The following is a 26343-nucleotide window of genomic DNA, read 5'->3' on the forward strand; positions in this document are numbered from 1 at the left end:
GCGGCCTGCCCTTCTCAGTCCCAACCGTTCTGTGCCGCGTTGCTGATGACATCATCAGTGATGCGTAAGAAGAACACCCGGATGTGAGAAGGGCAGGCTGTGATTCAGCCTGTGCTGCCACCGCTGCCGTTTGTTTCCAGGTATTTTGGCTTGTGGTCAGGGTTCGGATGGGAGAGATGAAAGGGTGCAGGATGTGCAGTAGCGGCGGGGGGGGGGGGGATGAGAGAGATAGAAAGATGTTGCACAGGGGGAAGGGAGGAATAGAAGCTGCAAGGGTTCTGCTGCACAGGGGAATGGGAGGGAGGGATGACAGAAAGATACTGCACAAGGGGATGGGTGAGAGGGGAGGAAAGATGCTGCACATGTGGGGGAAAGAAAGGAAATAGGAAGAATTTGGGTGGAAGAGAGGATCATTGTACATGCAAAAAAAATAAGACATCCCTGAAAATAAGACCTAGTGCCTTTTTTGGGTCCAAAATTAATATAACACACTGTCTTATTTCGGGGAAACACGGAACTATGTTAGGTGTGTAAAATAACACTAGATTAGAGAGATATAATGGTTGTAACTCAAATAATGCCCTATGTGCCAGCATCAGGATTTGAAATTTAATTCTAAATTCCATTGGTAACCAATGGAATTTCAAATATAATTGAGTTACATGATCATAGATATGTGCGTGACATAACAGCAGAGTTGCTGCATTTTATACAGTTTGTGAATATTTCAGTTGCCGAACCGTTATTCCTGCATATACCAAGTTGCCATAATCCAACTTAGATAGAACAAAAGCATGGATTAAAGTATGTAACGATTTATCATCTAGGAAATCTCAAATAGATTTAAGTTGTCTTAATGCCCTAAATCCTTTCGCAACTGTAGATGAAACCTGCTTCTCAAAATTCAAATGACAGTCAAGAAGTCCAAGTTATTGTCTGCAAGGAGGTCATTTAGTATAATGTCTTTGTTGTTTACAGATCTTGCATTTGCTAGTACAATTTTGAGGTTTTTGGGTATGGGTGAGGGAATGGTGGTGGGGCTAGGCCTAAGGTAGCGGGGCTGGACTTGCCTGGCTATCGGGCATGACTTCTTGGTGATGGGGTTGTCAGTTTGAATAAACTGGCAGTGGTTAAACCACCATGGACCAACACAAGATTTGACAATATTTTAATAACTATTAAATACATATGTAGTATACTTAACACAATTCCTTTACTACTAACCAACATTCTTAGTGCCTTGGCAATTTTTAGCCCTGTGCCACAATTAAGTTTTAAAACAAACAATACACAGTAACTTATGTGTGGTGTAAAGTTCTTTCATAATTCAACTAGAATATTGGATGAACCCTCCAATAACAAATACAATTAATATTTTTAAACAGTTAGTTATGCTACTGTGATGATCAGAATTCAACTGCAAATTTCTTCCCTATACAAAAAAACACCTTCCTGAAAATTTGATATCTGGTAGAGAAAAAGTTGCTCTATCCAATGCTTTTTGAATCAAAGTGATTGCTGATGTCAAAACTGAAATACAAGGCTCCAAAAATGGGTAAAATTTGTTATTAATATGTTTGCTGCTCTGTTTGACTTATCACATAAGACTCCATCATGATAGAAGCAGGTAACTTATCCATCGTTAAGGATGCCATTAAAAACCTCCACTAATACTGGAGCCACATACCCTTACAAGCGTTCATATTTTAGAAGTTGCCTCCTGAATTTCATGTAATTTAATTGGTTGATCAAGGGAAAAAGGATTTTGTTCAGTAGTAAATCTAGATGAAGAAGCTTCCTTCAAATATTTACAATACAGTATTTACAATTAACCTCAGACTGATATAGAGTAACTAGTTTTTTAGCCCGTTACATTAACGGGTGCTAGATTAGATGTGTAGACTTAGGCTTTTCTTTTCTTTCTTTCTCTTTTTCTGTCTCTCCCCCCTGTCCAGCAGCACCCCTTCCCTGCTTCCCCTGTCCAGCAGTAGCCCTTCTTCCTTGCTTTTATCTCCCCCCTGTCCAGGAGTACCCTTTCCCTGCTCCCCCTGTCCAGCAGTAGCCCTTCTCCCTTCCTTTTACTTACCCATATTCAGGCTCCCATTTCCCCTTTTACCTTCCCTATTTCCGTCTGGCGCTGGTGGAATTTGGGCTCCGGGGCAGCTAACTTGTGCATCGGGTGCCGACGCACTCTAGCGCGGGGCCTCTGCTGGGCCACGGGGAGCTGATTTGCCCACATTGCATCTGTGGAGCTCGGTGTCCGGGGTTGTTTGTTAGGTCTTCCAGGCCGTGGGAGAAATAGGTTGTGTCTGGGAGCCGACAGGATAGCGCCGTGGCTCCCTTAGTCCATTGCCGCCCTCCCCCTTCCCTTCCCGCGGTCCCCTCAATACATACCACAGCTTGTTTAACTTTCTGGCAGCTCCGGACCCGTTGATGCTGTTTACACTGGATCAGGTTCCTTTGTCAGCGCCAAAGGGGTTTCGGAGCTTTCTTGCACGTACTGTGTTGTTGGGGAAGAAAACGATTCTACTCAGTTGGATCTCATCTGATTCTCCAACGCTTTCTCGTTGGAGGTCTTTAATGATACACCAAGCATCAATGGAGTGCTTATGCTTCTCTACCTTGGACTCTGCTTTGGGCCGGTCATTCTGTCAATGTTGGATGCCTTTCTGGGATACTTTGACGCCACGAGCGCGTAGTCACTTGTTAAATGTTTGATTACCTGCCTGGATCTGCACTGGAGTGGATTTTCTGTTGTTTTTCTTTTCTGGTTGGGCTGTGGGAGGGGGGTGGGGTGGGGGAAGGGGGGGGTGGTATAGGATTATGGTGAATTTGAGCTGTAATTTGGTATCCTATGCATCTTGTTGTACACCATGTACTTTTGAGTGTTTGTTATTCTCTTTTGAAAATAAAAAATATATTTCTCAAAAAAAAAAAAAAAAACTTTCCAGCAGCTCCTCTCACAATTGCCGCCTGTTTCGGAAGCCTTCTCCGACGCAGGAGCGGCTCGTGAGGAGCCATCGCAGCATCTTTTAACTTAAAAAGAAACTTCGGCCGGTAGGGTCGTATTTACAGGATGGAGGACTGCGCGAGGTGGAGAGCAGGGAGACCATTGCTTTTCAATTTGTCTGGCGGCCACTGGCACAGCTAAGCACGCAAGCGTACTTCTGGCAGCCAGGACCTACGGATCATGGATCACGCAGGTAAGAGTGTGCATGCGCGCTTAGCGTTTTATTATAGTAGATAATTTATAAAACTATAGAAAACACTTTCTGAGTTGAGGGGGATCTGTAATAGTATGACTCTGAGAATCTTTCACACAAATAGGTGCTTCTCATTGAGGATAAGGTATACACTTAAAATTTAAACTTATAGACTTTTGTGGGCATGGTAAAATTTGAGCTATATTTCACCTGTAATTTTTTTTTTTAAATAATTTATATTCCGCATATCCTATAATTCTATGCAGATTACAAATTATTGAGGTACTCAAGCATTTTTCCCTAACTGTCCCAGTGGGCTCCCACTCTAACTAATGTACCTGTTGCTATGGGGATTAAGTGGCATGCCCAGGGTCACAAGGAGCAGTGCAGGATTCGAACCCACAATCTCAAGGTGCTGAGGCTGTAGCTCTAACCACTGCACCACACACTCCCACATGTTATTCATTTTTTATTATAATGTATTAAACATAACTCACCACCAGATGTTTTATTGTATATATAAAGATTTCTTTTATGGTTCATTATGTCATGGTTTGAACAATAATGGAGCATTCATATGTTCCGTGTGTTCACAATTCAGAAAGAGCCGTGGTTTCATTAATGTTCTCCTATATGTCATAATGTATCAAGTATGTAACCACTATTAAACATAAGATGGTTTTTGTGATTACAAAGTTTTAGTTTATCACATTATGGTTTGCATAATAATGGTGTATCCACATTTTTCAAGTGTCTATATCCCTACAAGAGCTGTATTCTGGGTTTTTTCTGTGTCAAATGTGTCTAATTTGTCTATAATTGTTTTTATAATTATTTTAATGGGTCTTGAATGAATAAAAAGATTGAGCACCAAGGTCGCCTCTTTTGCTTCTCTTTGTTCTACCCTGAGAATCTTTCAACATATAAAGATTGCATCCTTTTAGCTTTCAATCGGGCTAATAGTTTACTAGTTTTGTTAACTTCTTCATAGTATTTACCCTCTGTGCCAGTTGTAAATCATGTTGTACCTTATCTGTCCATAAAAATTTGAGCTGTTCTCTGAGCGTAATCAGTCATTTCTTAAGTTTATTAGTACCTTGAGAGAAATATTGTTGTTCACAGTGTTGAAATTCCTCCCTCAACTATTTTTCAGTTCTTTTTGTTTCTTTAATCAGGAAGCCCGCTTAATCAGAATGCACCTAATATAAGTTTTAAAGCCATCCCAGAGTCCTTCCAAAGAAGTGTCTTTAGAAATGTTAAACTTGAAGTACTCTGGTATTGCCCCATGGAGATCAACCATAACCTGCTCATTATTTAAAATAGTATCATTTAGGGGTCCTTTTACTAAGGCGTGCTAGCCGTTTTAACACGCACTAAATATTAGTGCGCGCTAAACACTAATGCGTCCATAGACTACAATGGACAAGTTAGCATTTAGCACACACTAAAATGGCTAGTGCGCCTTAGTAAAAGGACCCCTTAATTTCTAAAATTGTAGAGGTTTGTCTTTAATATCAGTCAGGTCAACTATCACCGGGGCAAGATCTGACCAAGTTATTGTATCGATAATTATAGCATGCTTAAGCATAGAAAACACTTTCCCCCTCTTCTACAAAGCCACATGGCATCAGCCCCGAAGCCCTTTAAATCTCTATGGGCTTCGGGGCCGTTATCGCTCAGCAGCCGCTAGCGTGGCTTGTAGAAAAGGGGATTTGTTTACAAAAATATAATTTAATCTATAATAAAAATTGTGTACATGGGAATAGAAAGTAAATTGAACTTTTCGCAAGTTAAAATGGCTCCAGGTATCGACTAGCAACAAACTAGTCAAAATAGTCTGCATTGCTCTCATATCATGTCTATGGTATATTGAAGTACTAATATTATACTGGTCAACAAAAAAAGTATTTCTTTGCTACTGAGAACTTAAGAAGTTTTCTTAGTTAATTTAATGATGCCGATTTCAGATCTGTAATTGAAATTCAGCTAGTACGTCAGGTTTCTGAGATACACATTACTGATTTTTTAGAGTTTGCCATATCGGCACAATATTACGAGTATGAACTGTGTCCCACCAAACTTGTGTTAAGGAGTTTACTCTGAAAGCAAACACGAAGACAATAAAGAGACATGTTACAACATATATTTACGCCTCTCTTAACTCATACAAAAGTGATGTCAGCATGTTCAGAAATGCTTTTACGCTTGTACTGTACATTTGTCTCTCTTTGCAAGAACCAACAATAGTCTCCCATCATACTGAGATTGAATTTTCCCTAATATCTGTTTTCCATCATCTTGATATCTTGATGAAATCCTTCCCCATGCTTATCGTTGACATCACCAAAATTGGGTGGTAAGAAGTCAAAGTAAGAATGTAAGAAGTGCATTTTAAGTGACATTCTGGCATCTATTAGCTGATATGCTGTCAGCATGTTCTCCACAAGCTCAGCATAATTCTCTGATCTGTGATTACCAAGAAAATTCTTAACTACCAGCACGAATGCTTCCCATGCTGCTGATTCAGCTTCTGTTTGAACGCATCATCAAGGATCAGTTCACAGATTTCGGGTCCAACCTTCTTTGATTTTGGCTTCACTTTTCTCGAAACCAAACATACTTTTTAGGTGCTGAAACACATCACCATTTCTGTCCATCACCTTGACAAAGATTTTCAGCAGATCCAATTTTATGTGAAGGGTTGAAAGATAGATTTTCTCACATTGTATCTGCCAGGTATGGATTCATCTCAGTTTGGCCATTGTTTCTGCCTGTAGTGATCTTGTGCAGTAAGTTGTCCGCAGACATAACAGAAATTATCAGAATGGTTAACACAACCTCATATGATCATAATAATTATAATATCTTAAACAAAAACAAACAAAACATTATAATTCATAGAGTAAGCAGCACAATTACTTTTTAGTATAAACTTTCAAATTACTGGTATATGTCATCGATGAGCTGACCTAAAATGCAATATTGTGTTACAGAAACAGCAGCAGTATCGGGAGCCCCTCTCCAGCAGGGCACCTGATCAGTTACACCCCTCCCCCGATCCAGCAGGGGAGAACACTTTAAAAGAAGCTAACGGCTCACCGAGACCAGCAGCAGTATCGGGAGCCCCTCTCCAGCAGGGCACCTGATCAGTTACACCCCTCCCCCGATCCAGCAGGGGAGAACACTTTAAAAGAAGCAGTGCTAACGGCTCACCGAGACCAGCAGCAGTATCGGGAGCCCCTCTCCAGCAGGGCACCTGATCAGTTACACCCCTCCCCCGATCCAGCAGGGGAGAACACTTTAAAAGAAGCGGTGCTAATGGCTCACCGAGACCAGCAGCAGTATCGGGTGCCCCTCTCCAGCAGAGCACCTGATCAGTTAATAATAATAATAACAGTTTATATACCACAATACCGTTAAGTTCTATGCGGTTTATAGAAGATTAGTGGAGTACAAGTTGAGTTGACGTACAAGTTGAGTTAACTTAAGGGATGTGGGAACAATGGGGAGAAAGGGCAAGAGAGGGGAAGGAGGGAAGTGGGTCAGCTGTCTAGGTATTTCAGGAATAGGTGAGTTTTGAGGCGTTTCCTGAATACCTCATAAGTGGTGGGCAATAGGAGTTGTTCTAGGTCTTTACCCTATAGAGCAGCCTGATGTGAGAGAAGATGCTCATGGTGTTTTTTTAGTTTGCATCCTCTAACCGGGGGAGAAACGAAGTGCGAGTGGGAGCTTCTCTTGTGTTTGTTGGCTGAGAAGGAGAATAGGTCAGTGTTGTATTTAGGGGTTAGACCGTAGAAAACTTTAAAACAGAGGCAGGCGAACTTAAACTTTACACGAGCTTCCATCGGCAGCCAGTGTAGCTGTTTGAAGTATGGCGTCACGTGATCGAACTTCTTTAGACCGAAGATTAGTCTGACTGCAGTGTTTTGCATTAGTTGTAATCGTCGCATATTCTTTTGGGGGATTGCTAAGTAGGTGATGTTACAGTAGTCGAGTTGACTTAATACGAGGGATTGTACCAAGATTCTGAAGGCAGAGTTATCAAAGTATGCTTTAATGGATTTAAGTTTCCAGAGGGTGAAAAAACTCTTTTTGATTAGGGAGTCCACCTGATCTTTCATGGTGAGGCATTGGTCCAGAGTTACACCCAGTATTTTAATGGTGGGCTGTATGGGGTAGTTATGTTTGTTGATGTCTAGTGGGGTTTTGGTGTCAAGAGGGTGCGGTGAAGCGACAAAGAATTTTGTCTTCTCAGAATTGAGCTTGAGTTTGAAGTCTGTCATCCAATGTTCCATCAAGTTTATGGCTTCTGATGCTTTTGGAATTGTTTCCGAGATGGAGTTGGCAAATGGGATAATAATTGTGAAGTCATCAGCGTAACTGAATAATTTTATCCCCAGCTGGGTTAATTGAACGCTCAGTGAGGTCATGTAGATATTGAAAAGCAGAGGGGATAGTGGGGACTCTTGCGGAACGCCGGATGGGTTGCTCCAGGTGTTGGAGAGATCATTGTTGAAGCGAACCTGATAGGTTCGGGACAAAAGGAAACCATGAAACCAGTTTAGCACTTCGCCTCTGATGCCAATAGCGTCTAGACACTGTAGCAAATTCGTATGGTCTACAAGGTCAAAGGCAGAGCTCATGTCGAATTGCATGATCAGGGCACTGAGGCCTTTGCTTAAAAATAGGTGCAAGTAATCTAAGATGGCCGCAATTACCGTTTCTGTGCTGAAAAGCGGTCTAAAACCGGATTGAGTTTCATGAAGGAGTGAGAACTGGTCTAGATATTCCATTAATTGGGAGTGTACCAGTCCCTCCATGATCTTTACAAAGAGTGGTATGGAAGCAATTGGTCTGTAGTTGGAAACTAGGGCTGACGATTCTTTGCTATTTTTTAGGATAGGGGTTATTATTATGTGGCCTTTGTTGGTGAGGAATTTTCCATTTTTCAGGTTATGGGCTAAGTAGTGCAGTAGAGATAGTTTAAATTCAAGTGGTGCCGCTTTCATGATTTCCGGGGGACATGAGTCCAGGAAGCAGTATGATTTGGAGTATTTGTTGTATAATTTGGTATAGTTATTCCAATCTATGTCTTGAAATGAATCCCAGAAAATGTCTGCAGGGGTTTCATTTCCTTGTGTGTTAGCTATATGGTGTTCATTAGGTTCTTCTGTTGGGCAATTGTTTCTTAGTTTTTTAATTTTTGAGTCAAAGTGCAGGGCTAGGTTGTTCGCCGAGGGTAATTTAAAGTTGTGGGTGGGTAGAGTGTAGCGGGTGGTGTCAAATAGGTTAGTAACCAGATTGAACAGCTCTTTTGTATTAACGCCTCGTGAGCTATTGCAGGATGAATTGATTTTGTTTGAGTAAAATGCTTTGCGTTTATCTTTTATTAGTTGTTTGTAGGTTTTTATATTGGCTCTCCAATTGTTACGGTCTGATAATTCTCCTGTTTTTTTCCATTTTCTTTCTAGACGTCTGGCTAACTGTTTCATTTTTAGGAGATCGATGTCGAACCATTTGTTATATTTATTTGCATTACTTTTACTGGTATGTTTAGGTGCAATGTTGTCTAAAATGCAGGTGCTGGTAGTGGTCCAGTGATCCCAAAAATCAGCTACTTCCTTTACCTCTGCTTGTAGTTTATATTGCGCCCAGTAGTTATCTGGGTTGATGTGGCCTCTCGTGAGATGTTCTTTTTTTATTTTTGGTTGGGTAATTTGTTTTTGTTGGAACCAGATTAGCTTGAAGTAGAAAGTGAAGTGATCGGACCAGATGTCGTGGCACCAGGTGCCTCCTGGTAATGAGATGGTGGGGTCTGGGAGTTCCTTTGTGGACATGGCTACTACGACTAGATGGTGGCCTTTTTCGTGAGTTTGTGCGGAGGGAGGGAGTAGGGATAGGAAGTTTTTGAATTCTTTTGTGTCTGTGTTGTCCTCTTCATCGAGATGTATGTTTATGTCTCCTGCGATAATATTGTAGGAGGAACTAAGAGAGTTGTGTAGGACGAATTCGCAAAAGTCCTCTTAGGCTTTTGACCAACTTTTCGGTGGGACGTAGAATAGTATGCATGAGAGAGAATCTTCTAAGTGGATGTTACTGATTTTACAGGCTAGGATTTCTAGTTGGTTGGATGTTTTGGAGTCCATAAGTTCGAACTCGAATCCTTCTTTGAGAAGAATTGCTAATCCTCCTCCTTTTTTTTCCTCGCGGTTTAGTGTAAGGATTTTGAAATTGTCAGGAAGGAGATCGGTAATTATTGGGTCATCTTCAGACAGTAGCCAAGTTTCAGTTAGAAAGAGGCAGGCTATTTGTTTGCTGATGATCCAATCTTTGATTAGAAAGGCCTTGTTCCTGACTGATCTAGTGTTAAGATAAGCACAGGGGATAGTAGCGGATGTGATGGGATTGGTATGGGTAATGGTCCTTATGGGTTTTACTACCCTTGTTCTTTTTTTGCAGGTGCGTTGATGTGTTCTTGTGTTTGAGATAATGCTAATATTATATGTATTGTCTTCTTGTGGAATGGAGATGTGCGTGGTCGATAAAGCGGGGAAATGGGTAAATTGTAGTTGAGGGTAGAGAGTGTGAATCTCTTTGATGCTAATACTTAGCATGTAGAGTAGTAATATTAGTAAGAGGTTCATGGTTGGATTGTAGATGGGTTAGGGTGGAAAAGAAGATAAGTTAAGTGGAGGTTGGTTTTGAGACGTCTCTGACCGTATAGCGTCTAACAGTGCATTCGTCTAACAGTATATGCGTCTAACAGTACATACCATTAAGTTCTTCATGCATCTAACAGTGCATGTCATTAACATTAACAGTACTTGTCATTAACAGTTTTCATGCGACTATCAGTACCTGTTCCTAGCGACATATGCGTCTAACAGTACATGTCGTTAATATTAACTGAGCATGAGCCTAACGGTTTTTCATGCGACTATCAATACCTGCTCCCAACAATACATGCATCTAACAGTACATGCTACTAAGTTCTTCATGCGTCTAGCAGTGCATGCCATTAACATTAACAGTACATGCCACTAACAGATTAGCATGCAATTTAACATGCCACTAGCAGTTTAACATGCGACTTTCAATATAAATTTTTTATTTATACTCGCACGCCCCGGTGGAGCAGGCTCCCGACGCGCCCCCTGGGCCCGCCGTTGCACCAACTAAAGAAGAACCCCGCTGGCTCGGGGGGGGGGGGCGGAGCGGTGCTCACGGAGCAGGCTCCCGATGTGCTTCCTGGGCCCGCTGCTGCTCTAACTGAAAAAGAACCCCGCTAGCTTGGGGGGCGGGCGGAGCGGTGCTCGCACGCCTCGGTGGAGCAGGCTCCCGATGTGCTTCCTGGGCCCGCTGCTGCTCTAACTGAAAAAGAACCCCGCTGGCTCGGGGGGTGGGGGGGGCGGAGCGGTGCTCGCACGCCTCAGTGGAGCAGGCTCCCGATGTGCTTCCTGGGCCCGCTGCTGCTCTAACTGAAAAAGAACCCCGCTAGCTCGGGGGGGGGTGGGGGTGGCGGAGCGGTGCTCGCACGCCTCGGTGGAGCAGGCTCCCGATGTGCTTCATGGGCCCGCTGCTGCACTGACTGAAGAAGAACCCCGCTGGCTCGGGGGGGGGGGGGCGAGCGGTGCTCACACGCCTCGGCGGAGCAGGCTCCCGATGTGCTTCCTGGGTCCGCTGTTGCACTAACTGAAAAAAGAACCCCGCTGGCTCGGGGAGGGGGGGGGCGGAGCGATGCTCGTACGCCTCGGAGGAGCAGGCTCCCGATGTGCTTCCTGGGCCCGCTGCTGCACTGACTGAAGAAGAACCCCGCTGGCTCAGGGGGGGGGGGGGCGGAGCGGCGCTCACACGCCTCGGTGGAGCAGGCTCCCGATGTGCTTCCTGGGTCCGCTGTTGCACGGCTCAACTGCCGCAGTTCAGGAGGGTTCCCAGCTGCTTCTGGGGGGCGGAGCTTGCTCACACGCCGAGCCCCGGAGGAAGAGAGGTGGCCTGGGAGTCCCGGAGGTGTCAGTTGCGGTGCGAACAGGGAACAGGCAGGAGCAGGTGAACGGCTTAACTGCCACAGTTCAGGGGGGGTTCCTGGCTGCTTCTGGGGGGCGGCATTCGATCACACGCCAAGCCCCGGAGGAAGAGAGGTGGCCTGGGAGCTCTGGAGATATCAGCTGCGGTGCGAGCAGGCAAAAGGCAGGAGCAGGCGAACGGCTCAACTGCCGCAGTTCAGGAGGGTTCCCGGCTGCTTCTGGGGGGCTGAGCTCGCTCATATGCCGAGCCCCGGAGGAAGAGAGGTGGCCTGGGAGCCCTGGAGATATTACACCCCTCCCCCGATCTAGCAGGGGAGAACACTTTAATAGAAGCGGTGCTAAAGGCTCACCGAGACCAGCAACAGTATCGAGAGCCCCTCTCCAGCAGGGCACCTGATCAGTTACACCCCTCCCCCAATCCAGCAGGGGAGAACACTTTAAAAGAAGCGGTGCTAACGGCTCACCGAGATAAGCAGCAGTATCGGGAGCCCCTCTCCAGCAGGGCACCTGAACACAGTTACACCCCTCCCCTGATCCAGCAGGGGAGAACACTTTAAAAGAAGCGGTGCTAACGGCTCACCGAGACCAGCAGCAGTATTGGGAGCCCCTCTCCTGCAGGGCACCTGGTCACAGTTCCACCGCATGTAGATCTTCATATTAATATTGAAGAGTGTCAGCTCAGGAGTGGCATGCGAGCACCGCTCCGCCTCTCCCACGACCCAACAGGGAGAAAAAAGATTGCTTTCAAGCAGCGGGCTGACATCTTTTCGCCAGACCGCTCAGGAGAGGAGTGCGATCACCGCTCCATCTCTCCCATGACCTAACAGGGAGAAAAAGATTTAATCCGCAGCATCAATGTGTGTGCTTTTCTGAAGAGTCCTTAGCGAAGGAACCGCACAATCTAAACTCAGCGCACAACAAGACATAATTAATCAAAGAACCCCACGGATTTCATTCTCCTTCCACCTACTCCACAGGGTAGCTAACCCCTCTCCCTGCCCCACAGTTTCCCAGCGTCCCTCGTCAAGTCCAAAAATTTCCAGGGTTCTCAATCCCTCCCCCCCCTCACCAGACCGAGCTTTAAATGCATGTATAACCGTTAGTGATTTGCATTAGGACTGCTTAAGAACTGTAGAGGCATGCGCAACTGTTAGAGGCATATGTAACCGTTAGTGATTTGCATTAGGACTGCTTAAGAACTGTAGAAGCATGCGCAACTGTTAGAGGCATGTGTTACCGCCAGAGACATATATAATTGTCAGATGCATGTGTAATTGTTAGAGGCATGTGTAATTGTTAGAGGCATGTGTAATTGTTAGAGGCATGTATAATGGTTAGATGCATGTGTAATTACTAGTGACCGCAGTAGGACTGCTTAAGCACTATAGCCACTTGGGTCACCTTCAAGAACTACACCAATCCACTAAACAACCATACAAACTATAAATCAAGAATCTGCAGGGAAACCAACACAATTTCTGAATCAGGAAGAAATACTCTACACCGCAAACATGAATCTCCTACTGATTTTACTAATCTGCTTGTTAAGTGACAACATCGAAGACATTAATTCTCTCCACCCATAATTGCAATCAATCAACTACCCCGATCCATCTATTTTACACATCATTAACCCACAAGAAAACACAACAAATCACATTAATGCCATCTCAAATAAAAGAAGACATCAACGAACCCTCAAAAAAAGAATAAGACAAATAAAACCCATCAAAACCACTACCTCTACCGAACCTACCACATCCGCATCTATTCCCTGTGCATATCTCAATACTAGATCTGTCAGGAATAAAGCCTTCCTAATTAATGATTGGATCATTAGCAACCAAATAGCCTGTCTTTTTCTAACCGAAACATGGCTACTATCGGAAGATAGAAACATAGAAACATAGAATATGACGGCAAAAAAGGGCTATAGCCCATCAAGTCTGCCCACTCTAATGACCCACCCCCCTGACTTTACTCCCTTAGAGATCCCATGTGAATGTCCCATTTTCTCTTAAAATTTGACACGCTGCTGGCCTCAATCACCTGCAGAGGTAGACTGTTCCAATGATCGACCACCCTTTCTGTGAAGAAGTATTTTCTGGAATCACCTCGAAATTTCCCTCCCCTGATTTTCAGCGGATGCCCTCTGGTGGTCGAAGGACCTATAGGACAGAAGATATCATCTTCCACCTCGATATGGCCCGTGACATATTTGAACGTCTCAATCATGTCTCCCCTCTCTCTTCGTTCCTCTAGTAAGTACAGCTGCAATTTATTTAGCCTTTCTTCATACGTGAGATCCCTGAGCCCCGAGACCATCCTGGTGGCCATTCGCTGAACCGACTCAATTCGCCGCACATCTTTCCGGTAGTGTGGCCTCCAGTATTGAACACAATACTCCAAATGAGGTCTCACCATGGATCTGTACAGTGGCATTATCACTTCAGGTCTCCTGCTGACAAAACCCCTACGGATACAACCCATCATTTGCCTTGCCTTGGAGGAAGCCTTTTCCACTTGATTGGCAGCCTTCATGTCATGATCACGCCTAAATCACGTTCCGCCGTGGTCCTAGCCAAGGTCTCACCATTTAGTGTGTAAGTTCTGCATGGATTTCCCTTACCCAGGTGCATTACTTTACACTTTTTAGCATTAAAGCATAGCTGCCAAGTCGATGACCACTGTTCCAGTAGTAGTAGGTCCTGCATCATACTGTCAGGCAAAATGCTTTTGCCTACTATGTTGCATAGTTTGGCGGCGTCGGCAAACTATGCCCTCTAAGCCCTTGGGTCATATCACCTATGAATAAGTTGAATAGAATCGGGCCCAAGACCAAGCCCTGTGGTACTCCACTGGTCACGTCTGACGTTTTGGAGGGGGGTACCGTTAACCACTACCTTTTGAAGTCTACCGTGTAGCCAGTCCCTAACCCATGCAGTTAGTGTGTCCCCTAATCCCAGCGATTTCAACTTGTTCAATAACCTGCGGTGTGGGACAATATCAAAAGCTTTGCTGAAGTCCAAATATATCACGTCCAGAGACTCCCCAGCATCCAGTTGTCTAGTTACCCAGTCAAAGAAGCCAATCAGATTAGATTGGCAGGACCTGCCCTTGGTTGGGATCACGTAGGTTTTCTTCGTCCAGGATTGTGTCGAGTTTCTGCTTGATCAGTGTTTCCATAAGCTTGCTCACTATGGATGTGAGACTCACTGGTCTGTAATTTGCCATCTCTGTCCTGCAGCCTTTTTTGTGAAGTGGAATAACGTTGGCTGTTTTCCAGTCCAAGGGAAATCTTCCGGTTCGTAGGGAAAGATTGAAGAGTACGGCTAACGGTTCTGCCAGGACTTGGCTCAATTCTCTGAGGACCCTGGGGTGTATGTTGTCTGGTCCCATGGCTTTGTTTATTTGGAGTCTTGAAAGTTCATAGTAGACGCTGCTGGGCGTAAACTCGAAATCTTGAAACGGGTCCTTCTGGTTGTTTCTTGTCCATAACTGCGGACCGGCTCCCGGTTCTTCACAGGTGAAGACTGAGCAGAAGTATTCGTTTAGTAGTTATGCCTTGGCAGAATCCGATTCTGCATAGCTTCCGTCCGATTTCCTAAGGCGTTCTATCCCATCTTTGTTTCTTTTCCTGAAACTAATATACCTGAAGAAGGATTTATCCCCTTTCTTAATGTTCCCTGCTAGATCTTCTTCTGTTCGGAGTTTGGCCTCTCTGACTGCCTTTTTGACTGCTCTAGATCTGACCAGATAGTCTTCTTTCGCCCGCTTTCCGAAATGTTTGTAGGCAATAAATGCTTCTTTTTTCTCTTTAATGAGGTTTGAAATTTTGGAGCTGAACCACTGGGGTCTTTTGTTTCTCCGGCGCTTGCTAACTGTTTTTATGTAGCGGTTTGTAGCTTCGTGTAAGGTGACTTTCAGAGTTGACCACATAGTCTCCACATTGTCAGTTTCTGCTTGGTTATACAGCTCCCGATGGACAAAATCTCCCATGAGGTCGAAGTCTGTGCCTCTAAAGTTGAGGACCCTCGTCGCTGTGTTTGATCTAGAGAAGCCTTTCTTGAGGTTGAGCCATACCATGTTATGGTCGCTGGAGGTCAGCTTATCCCCTACTGAAACCTCCGAAACGCTGTCTCTGTTGGTGAGTACCAGGTCCAGTATTGCATGGTCCCTGGTGGGCTCCAATACCATTTGTTTGAGTCGTGCACCCTTTATGGAGGTTAATATTCTTCTGCTGCCACAGGTAGTCGCAGAGAGTGTGTTCCAATCTGCATCGGGCATGTTGAAGTCACCTAGCAGAACTGTGTCCCCAAGCAAAGTGATATTCTCTATATCTTCGATCAGTTCTATATCTTTGTCTTCCAGTTGTCTTGGAGGTCTATATACCACACCAAGGTATAGGCATTTTTTATTTCCTCTGGCCAGGTTCACCCAGAGGGATTCCCCGGTGTATCTAACATCTGTGATCCAATAATAATTGACCTACCACACAATTTCAAAATTCTTACGCTAAATCGCCCGGGAAAAAAAGGAGGAGGATTAGCAATTATTCTTAAAGAAGGTTTTGAGTTTGAATTATTAGATTTCAAAGTGACCGACCAACTAGAAATTTTAGCCTGCAAAATTAGCAACTGCCAGTCAGAAGAATCCCTATCCTGCATATTATTTTATGTCTCACCAAAAAGCTGGCCAAAAGCCAAAGAAGACTTCTGTGAATTTGTCCTACATAATTCAATTGGTCCTTCCTACAATGTCATTGCAGGAGATATAAACATACACTTAGATGAAGAGGACAACACAAACACGAAAGATTTTAAACACTTTCTATCCCTACTCAACTACAACCTCCCTTTACCCACACAAACACATGAAAAAGGTCAACATTTAGATGTGGTAGCCATGTCCATAAAGGAAATCCCAGACCCTGTCATCTCTCTACCGCAAGGCTCCTGGTGCCACGATATCTGGTCTGACCATTTTACTTATTATTTCAAGTTAATTTGGTCTTATAGTAAAACTAAAACATGTCCAATGATAAAAAGAGAACACCACACAAGAGACTATATTAATCCAGAAGAATACTGGTCGCACTACGAACTGCAAACGGAGATAGAAGGTTCCAATCGATTTCTGGGATCACTGGATGATAACCAGCACATCCATTCTAGATAAAATGGCCCCCAAACGTAACAGCAAAAGCAATGCAAACAAATATAACAAATGGTACGACATCGAACTTCTAAAAACAAAACAACTAGCCAGACGATTGGAAAGAACCTGGAAAAAAACAGGAGAATCAGCAGACCGTAACAAATGGAGAGCTATTATAAAAATATACAAACAAATGATAAAAGACAAACGTAAAGCATTCTACTCCACTAAAATTAACTCATCTTGCAATGATTTGCAAGGAATCAATACAATAGAGCTATTCAACCTGGTCACGAATTTATTCGACACCACTCGATACACCATACCCACACACAACACTAAGTTACCCTCTGCAAATAACTTAGCGCTGCACTTCGATTCAAAAATTAAAAACCTTAGAAACTACTGCTCAACAAACGACCCTAATGATCATCAAATAGCTAACACCCAAGGAAATGACATACCATCACACATGACCTGGAGCTCCTTTCAAGACCTAAAATGGAGTGATTACACCAAACAATACAACAAATACTCTAAAACTTATTGCGTTCTGGACTCATGCCCCCCAGAAATTATGAAAGCGGCACCATTACAATTCAAATTATTGCTGCTACAATACCTGGCCCACAACTTAAAAAATAGGAAGTTCCTCTCTAATAACGGTCACATAATAATAACCCCAATTCTAAAAAATCGCAAAGTACCCTCAGCCCTAATAACCAACTACAGACCGGTAGCATCCATTCCGTTTATTATAAAAATCATGGAGGGACTAGTACATACCCTGCTGATGGACTATCTTAATCAGTTCTCTCTTCTACACGAAACCCAATCCGGTTTCAGACCTTTATTCAGTACGGAGACAGTAATTGCAGCTATTTTAGACAACCTGCGCCTACTGTTTAGCAGGGGCCTCAATGCATTGGTTATGCAATTCGATATGAGTTCAGCCTTTGACCTGGTAGACCACAGGAAAATGCTACAATGCCTAGACGCCATTGGTATCAAAGACGAGGTGCTGAACTGGTTTCGTGGCTTCCTTACATCCCGCACCTATCAGGTACGCTTCAATTATGAGCTTTCCGATACCTGGATCAATCCATCCGGTGTGCCACAAGGGTCACCATTGTCTCCATTGCTATTTAACGTCTACATGTCCTCACTGAGCTTGCAATTAACTCAGCTGGAGATAAAACTATTCAGTTATGCAGATGACTTCACAATTATAATCCCATTTGCTGACTCTTTCTCGGAAACTATTCCCAAGGCTTCAGAAGCCATAAACATGATGGAGCAATGGATGACAAACTTCAAGCTCAAACTTAATTCAGAAAAAACAAAATTCTTCATTGCTTCACCACATCCGTTTGACACCAAAACACCTCTATGCATCAATGAACTTAATCACCCCATCAGCCCACCATAAAGATACTAGGCGTAACTCTAGATCAATGCCTAACCATGAAAGACCAGGTTGACTCCTTAATCAGAAAGGGTTTAGAAACATAGAAACAGACGGCAGATAAGGGCCACGGCCCATATAGTCTGCCCACCCCAATGACCCTCCCTACCTATCTCTGTGAATAGATCCCACATGTCTATCCCATTTGGCCTTAAAATCAGGCACGCTGCTGGCCTCAATGACCTGAAGTGAAAGACTATTCCAGCGATCAACCACCCTTTCTTCACTTTCTGGAAACTCAGATCCATTAAAGCTTATTTCGATATGTCGGCATTCAGAACCCTGGTCCAATCCCTCGTACTAAGTCAACTTGACTACTGTAACATCGCCTACTTAGCTATTTCCAAAAAAAATATGCGACGTATACAACTAATGCAAAATGCAGCGGTCAGATTAATCTTCGGACTAAAGAAATTTGATCATGTATCACCCTACTACCGGCAGTTACATTGGCTACCGATGGAAGCACGCATAAAGTTCAAATTCACCTGCTTCTGCTTTAAAGCGCTAAATGGACTTGCCCCTAAATACATAATTGACCTTTTCTCCTTCTCTGCCAACAGACACAAGAGAAGCTCTCATTCCTACTTCGTTTCCCCCCCAGTTAGAGATTGTAAACTGAAAAAACACCATGAACACATTCTTTTACATCAAGCAGCATTGTGGGGCAAAGACCTAGATCAACTGCTTTCGCCCACTACTTATGAGGAATTCAGAAAACGTCTAAAAACTCAACTGTTCCTAAAGAATCTAGACAACTGACCCACTCATCTTCTTTCTCCTCCATAGTGATTCCTCTGTCCTATTAATCTCTTTCTCCTCAACAATGCATTTCCGGTCCTATTAACTCTCCTCTTCCCCCCTCTTAAATTCAATCAATTTGTACCTCGCTTAATCTATTGTAAACTGCATAGAACTTAACGGTATTGCGGTATATAAACTGTTATTATTATTAAAATACCGACACTTCACAGTAGCATTATGATGAAAATGATATAAACACAAACTGACGCATAATTTAAAATGTGATAGATGAAAACTGTTTTCAGATTTAGAGTCAGCATGTGGCTCTTGTTAAGGTAAGGGTGACAGAACTCCAGAAGCAAAATGCTTGTTGACCAGTGATATCTAAAGGCGAAAATAGAGTAACATTGAAATCACTTCCAATTACCCAATGACCCATTGGAAGACCTCCCAATTGCTCCTCAAGCTTAGCAAAAAAAAAAAAAAAGGCTCTCTGACTTTCATTAGGGGCATACACAAAAACAAAATTATAAAAGGAACCAGCTACTGTGTATATTAACACATACTGCCACTGGATCTATAACCTGAGCCAAGATAGTAGTCTGAACTCTCCTAGAAATGAGAATAGCAGTGCCTGCTGTTTTCTTAGATGACAGAGGCAAATACCCAAATGGGAAAATCTCTAGATGTTAACAGACGCTCATCTCTTTTCTTAAAATAAGTCTCCTGAACTAGGCAAACAGTAGCATCTAATCTCACTACCTCTTTAAGAAGATATTTTCTCTTAAAAGGAAATTGGACCATACAATGGGGTGGCCTATACCGGTACATAAACGCAATGTCATGCCGCTGGGCAGGAACGGAGCAGGACATGGAGTTGGCTTCAGCAGTGGGTCATCCCTCGGTGGAAGAAAAACGTGACGGGGAGCACGGGAACTGCCCAGTGCAGGAGTGTAAGCAGCCTGCACACTCTCAGAGCGCAGCCCAGCCCGCTCAGGGCATCATCTCCTCTCCTCCCCACCCAGTGCAGGAGCACGAGTGGCCTGAGCACATCCAATAAGGAACACAACCTGCAAAGAAGGATGACACCGGCGTTGATGTGTTTAAAGAACGCCGATACTAAGGAGAGCGACGTTTTAGAATAGACTCCAAAGCAGTACCTTGCACCTTATGAGAACTATGCTCAGGCTAATTGGCACGGATGAGGTTGCTGACACTGAAGTAGAGATCAGTCTACAGAAAAAGTGAACCTCCTGCAATCTCAAATCATGTACTGATACCTGACTGAGCGGGTATCAACGGAACCGTAGGGTGGGGTTTTACCAATGTAGAACAGCATCAAGTCTTAATCAGCAGCGATGTCCAATGATGATAAGGAAGCACCATAACCGTACAACAACAATGGTATTAAAAATGCCACAGGTGTCGAAGCGTGAGTGCCTGAAAAGGCAATGCGCTGCAGAAATGACAATCTGTATCGCCCTGAAGGCCATGCATCAAGTGGCCTAATGGCAGGGCTCTGACCACTGTGATACATTTGCATTGACATGGTTTAAACATTGGTACAGAAGGCATGCATCAAATAGATTCGATACTAATATGCCACCGATGCAAGCAGATGGAAGTATTGATGTCACTGCGATACATCTGCGTCAACATGGTTGAAAACATCGGTACAGAAGGCATGCAACAAATAGATTTGATGCTAATATGCCACCAATGCAAGCAGATGGAAGTATTGATGTCACTGCGATACATCTGCACTGACGTCAGAGGAGGGGGGCGGGGCCGCGGCGGAGGACAGCACAAGCAGCTCAAGATCGCTGACATCGCGATCTTGCTGCAGGCTGCTTCGGTACTCTAAATGGTGCGGGGAGGCCAGAGGGGAAGAACCGGACGTCTGGATGGGGGGGGGGGGCGAGCGGTCCTTCGGGTGGGGCGGGCAGGCAGGCCTTCAGGGGGAGATGCAGGCCTTAAAGGGGGGGGGACAAGCCTTCATGGGGGGGACAGCAAGGCAGGCCTTTAAGGGGGGGGACAGGGGGTGGGACAGGCCTTCAAGGAGGTGCAGGCCTTCGGGGGGAGTGCAGGCCTTCTGAGGGGTGCAGGCCTTCTGGTGGGGGTGCAGGCCTTCAAGGGGAGGGACAAGCCTTCAGGGAGAGATGCAGGCCTTAAAGGGGGGGACAAGCCTTCATGGGGGGAGACCGGCTTTCAGGGGGGGACAGGCAGGTAGGCCTTCAAGGGGGGGACAGGGGGGTGGGACAGGCCTTCAAGGGGGTGCAGGCCTTCTGGGGGGGTGAAGCCTTCGGGGGGGTGCAGGCCTTCAAGGGGGGTGCAGACCTTAAAGGGAGGGACATGCCTTCATGGGGGGAGACAGGCTTTCGGGGGGACAGGCAGGCCTTCAAGGGGGGGACAGGCCTTCAAGGAGGTGCAGGCCTTCGGGGGGTGTGCAGGCCTTAAAGGGGGGGACAAGCCTTCATGGAGGAGACAGGCTTTCAGGGGGGGACAGGCAGGCAGGCCTTCAAGGGGGGGGACAGGGGGGTGGGACAGGCCTTCAAGGGGGTGCAGGCCTTCTGGGGGGGGTGAAGCCTTCGGGGGGGTGCAGGCCTTCTGGGGGGGTGCAGGCCTTAAAGGGGGGGACATGCCTTCATGGGGGGAGACAGGCTTTCGGGGGGGGACAGAGGCAGGCCTTCAAGGGGGGGACAGGCCTACAAGGGGGTGGGACAGGCCTTCAAGGGGGGTGCAGGCCTTCAAGGGGGGGGGGACAGGCCTTTGGGAGGACCCTGGTGTAGAAGTACACAGAAGAAGGGGGTGTTCAAAGAGATGTGCATATGCCAGACTTTGGGGGGGAAGAAATAATGGGTCTGAAAATAGAGGAGAGGGAGAGAGATGATGGACCATGGGATTTAGGGAGGGAAGGAACAGAAAGGGAGAGAAATTGGACACAAGGGATGGTTTGGAGGAGGGATAGAGATACTGGATAGGAGGGTAATTGGGAAAAGAAAGGGAGAGATGGTGGGCCCTGGGGTGGTGGGGAAGGAGGGAGAGATGCCGGATGAAAGGGTAGTTAAGAAAAGGTGGATCTGTGAAGGGAGATGAAAAAAAGGAAAGATACCAGACTTCCTGGGGAGGGAAGGGAAATGGAAAGGGAGGACAGAGATGGCAGATGGATGGTTAGCATGAAGAAAGAAGGAGACCCTGGCAAGCAAGTTATCAGAAGACAACCAGAGCCTGGGACCAACAAGATTTGAAAAATAACCAGACAACAAAAGGTAGAAAAATTAATTTTATTTTCTGTTTTGTGATTACAATATGTCAGATTTGAAATGTGTATCCTGCCAGAGCTGGTGTTAGACGGCAAACGTGAGCTAGGATTTAACAGAGAGAGGAAAAGTCCTTTTTGTTTCTTTATTTTATTTACACCACAGCGCCAGTGTGGTTAGGAGAAGACAAAGGGGGTGAAAAAGCTATAAAACCCACCAGGATTTTTGAAAAAAATCACCCAACTGGGCAGAAAAATCGAATTGAAAAACCAATTAAATAGGCTGAATCGAAATTTTTCTTCCTGAATCGAGCAGTTTGCGCTACTGTCTCAGACTTTAGGACCTGGGATTGGGGAGAGATGGCATCCTCAGTACTTTATAATGCAAGTGAAATGAGGATTTGGTCAGACTTTTGAAGGGTCTGCAGAAGAAAAATATTGTATAGGCCGGGGACATGAGACAGCAGGATATGGGAACTTTTCTTCCTTCTATTTTTGTGAATGGAAAGGCTGAGGATGTCAGAGAGTTCAGTTAAAATATGTGCTTTATAAAAAAATATAATAATGTGTTTTATAAAGTTTATAAGCATTGCTGGCCTACCCAGTGAGATGTTCCTAGTGGTGGTGGTGGTGGTGGTGGCAGTGTGTCAATATGTTGAGAGGAAGAGGTGGTCTGGGAAATTCTCCAGAGCAAACTCCGGGCCCATTTCCACCCCCCAGTTAGTCCACTCCACTCAACTGGTTCACACACTGAGTGGGTCTTTGGGTATTGTGCCTAGGTAGTTGTTTTGGGATCTCTTCCAGTGGTTTGTCAGTATCTCCTTGTGGTCCAAGGAAGGAAACTTTGTTAACCCTAGCATTGACCTTTTGTAACAGTGCTGCTTGTGTGGCATTAGGCTATCTATTGATCGAAAGAAAAAAAAACCAGACCTTTGCACATTTTTGCACTATAGGTGGTTGTATGAGGAGATTCACATTTCCTGCACAGCTAAGTCCGTGTGAAGTTCCCTTTTGTGTTGTATTTGACATCTAGCAAGGTCTCTGTTTGGAAGGAAAGATCTAAGCTTAAAAATGAAGTGGCCAGAAGTTATGGTAAAAGCAGATAGCTTAGCTGGTTTTAAGAAAGATTTGGACAAATTCCTGGAGGAAAAGTCCATAGTCTGTTATTAAGACATGGGGAAGTGTCTGCTTGCCCTGGATCGGTAGCATGGAATGTTGCTACTCTTTGGGTTTTGACCAGGTACTAGTGACCTGGATTGGCTACCATGAGAATGGGCTACTGGGCATGATGGACCATTGGTCTGACCCAGTTAGGCTATTCTTATGTTATGTTCTCATCTGTAGGGGCCTTTGTTTTCACTTCTTATTTTAATGTATTTTTTTTCTGGGAACTTATCAGTGTTTTTTATAATGGAAACAAAAATGGAAGAGAATTAATGTGTGTGGAATGGGGGGGGGGGGGGTAACTAATTTCTTCAGCTAAATAATTAAATCCACCTCAACCAGACATAGGAGAACTCGCACACCATTCACACACCCTCCAACCAAAAACGTCAAAAGAAAAAACTGTTCGACAACCTCCTAACTCTCGACCCCCAACTCTACAACCTATTGACCTCGACCACAGACTTCAAAAAAGAAACAAAAACTCTTCTATTCAAAAAACACATAAAATCGAACTAACACAATCAGAACTGTCCCAAGCATCACCTGCAACTACTCCATACGTACTTCTGATGTCATGACAATTCAGACATAATTTATGTTATGTTATGTTTTGAATAATGGTTACATATATGAGGTTCAATAAAAGAATATTTTCACTCCCTGTTTCTATTCTGACCATTTATACCGTTTCATGGTTATTACAAAAAATATTTTTTACATGGAGGGTGGGTGGGGGGGGTGTCAAAAAATGATGGGCCCCGGGTGCCACATACTGGATCCTCCCAGAGCCCACTGATAATATTCCAGATTGGTTCTGGTTAGAATGGAGACTTATGTTTCCCTTGCGTCTTAATCATGTAGTTAGTATCACAATGCCAAGGTTATATAAAGAACATAAAATATTTATGGATACCTGGAAAACTTTAAGATATATAAGTAATCTAACTCCTATTCCAATAAGTAAATCAACAACTCAAACGATTTGGTTAAACCCCAGGATCAAAATTGGCGGTTTTAAAATCATCTGGAAGCATTGGATGATAGCAGGTATTCGTATTTTGGAGGATGTAATAAAAATTGGTAAGTTGCTGGAGTTTTCACAATTGCAACATAAATTTAATCTTAATAAATCACAATATTTTAGATGGTTGCAATTGAAGCAGTCCATTCAGGTAGGGTTCCCTGAATGGAAAAATCTTACTAATTATCATAGTTTGGAATTCTTATGCTTTCAGATGGATTCAATGGATCATAGAGCCGCACAGTGGTATAAATTAATATCCGGATTTGTAAATAAAAAACCAAAAAATGGTCTTAGAGACATTTGGAGCATTGAGATAAAGCATCAAATTAATGCATCTCAATGGCCACAACTTTGGTCTTGGAGGTTAAAATGTACAGTGTCAGCATCTATGAGACAAACTTAGTTTTTTCTTCTGCATTGAGCTTTTTGGACCCCTGTTCACTTACAAAAGATAGATAGTTCTAAGTCTAATAGATGCTGGCATTGTCATGTTGAAGTTGGGACATTAGATCACTTTTTATTCTATTGTCCATTTATTTTATCATTCTGGAAATCAATTTGGCCTCAAATTAATAGGATGTTAGAAAACTTGACATATGATACTATTTTATTTGGAACAACTATGAGAGCAAGAAGTCAAATTTCGTCAAGTAACAACAAACTTCTGTTTATTTTAACTGGAATAGCAATACAACAAATAACATATAATTGGAAAAAATATGACAGGTTAAATTACAATTTCTGGTGGAATTCTGTATGTCATATATACAAAATGGAACTCACCATTGCAACGCAAAAAGGTTATGTGAGTAAATTTCAAAAAGTCTGGGGACCGTTAACAGATTTTTGTAATGAATGATTAACTTTTCCCATGATAAGATATTTGATTAGAGGGGAATGGGGTGGGATTTTATTTCTGATTATTACATAATATATCAATATTTGAATGAATTCACAATAAAGTTGATTTTATGTATTATTGAATTGGGAGGGAGGGAGGGGTGGGGGATTATTATATTCAATAAGAATTATATAAATTTCGGTTTCTTGCATAATATTTTAACTAAAGAAATGTTAAATTTGATGCTAATATGTGAGTTAATCAAGTGTGTATATTCAAGTTTCTAATGAGTTTATTTGATACACTTGTTGTAACATAAAATGAATAAAGATTTATAAAACAAAAATTTCTGTCTGTTCCAGTATGGCAATTCTTATGTTATGTTTCTGGGTCACGATTACAAATCCCAAATCTGTTTTTGTCTTTGCTTGTCATGCTTTGTCTGATGTGGTACTGTGGTTTTATTATGTTGAAAGGTTTGTCCTGAGATAGCTTTATGTATTGTATGATTATAGAAACATAGAAGATGAAGATGACGGCAGAAAAGCGCTACAGCCCATCAAGTCTGCCCACTCTGCTTACCCACCCCCTATCTATGCCCTAATGACCCAATTTCCTTATCTTGACCCTCGTAGGAATCCCACATGGGTATCCCATTTATTCTTAAAGTCTGGCACGCTGTCTGCCTCGATCACCTGCACTGGAAGCGTCCTTTTCTATTTTGAATAACCTCTCTTCCTATGAGTGTATAAGAGTGTACGCTAATCAGAATAAAGAGAAGCAACTGACCATGCACGGTGTGCTGTGAATGTATTTCTTTAGTAGTGGGGTGTGTCTGAGACAAGTGTCTGGAACAAGAAGACAGCTCCAAGACTTCTTTTGTTTCCTGAAGTGTGTCTGAGTTCCTACAATTCCTTACCAGATGTTCCAGACCATAGTCAGCTTGGGCAACACTGGTGCTGCTGAAAGTGTTGGTTTCAATAATGTCAGCTCCAGACTGCAAGTATTCCTGCAAAGACAAGGAGGTGGTGAGCACTGGTGTCCTCCATCCAGCCACAATAGCAATGTTGTTCACTCTCTAGTTTCTAATTCACTATACCAAATTTTAGAGGGTACTAGAGAAACATTTGCAAACATGTTGTATGCATAACAGCAAAACATAAATAAAGAAATAAAAGAGGACGCTACTAAATAAAAATAAATGATAAGGAGAAACTCCACTACAGTAGCTGCACCAGTTCTGAAAAGATTCAGACACCACCAAGAATGAGGGATATAAAAACTCAAGCCCTAGGTTGCTCCAAAGTCTAAAATTTGGTGCAAGGACCACTACCAAAAAAAAACCCCCCAGCAGCAGAGATGGCTGTCCACTGATGGCAGAAAGATATTTGAAGAAACCAAATGTTTAATGTAAAAGTCTTTATTCAATAAAGTGACTCAACACGAGCCATGTTTCAGC

The 26343-nt window shown here is 43.7% G+C and overlaps 1 protein-coding gene across 4 annotated transcripts in view; it reads right to left on the reverse strand.

Moving 5' to 3' along the window:
• The window catches only part of MTR (5-methyltetrahydrofolate-homocysteine methyltransferase), an 819135-nt gene that overhangs the window by 736863 nt on the left and 55929 nt on the right, over positions 1-26343 (reverse strand). For all 4 annotated transcript variants that reach the window (XM_033935789.1, XM_033935788.1, XM_033935790.1 and 1 more), the window contains exon 3: positions 25804-25893. In XM_033935789.1, coding sequence (XP_033791680.1) covers positions 25804-25893 — 90 coding nt within the window. The remainder of the gene's footprint in view (positions 1-25803; positions 25894-26343) is intronic.

This window comes from Geotrypetes seraphini, chromosome 3 (assembly GCF_902459505.1).
Source record: "Geotrypetes seraphini chromosome 3, aGeoSer1.1, whole genome shotgun sequence".
In the NCBI taxonomy this organism is placed as follows: domain Eukaryota; kingdom Metazoa; phylum Chordata; class Amphibia; order Gymnophiona; family Dermophiidae; genus Geotrypetes; species Geotrypetes seraphini.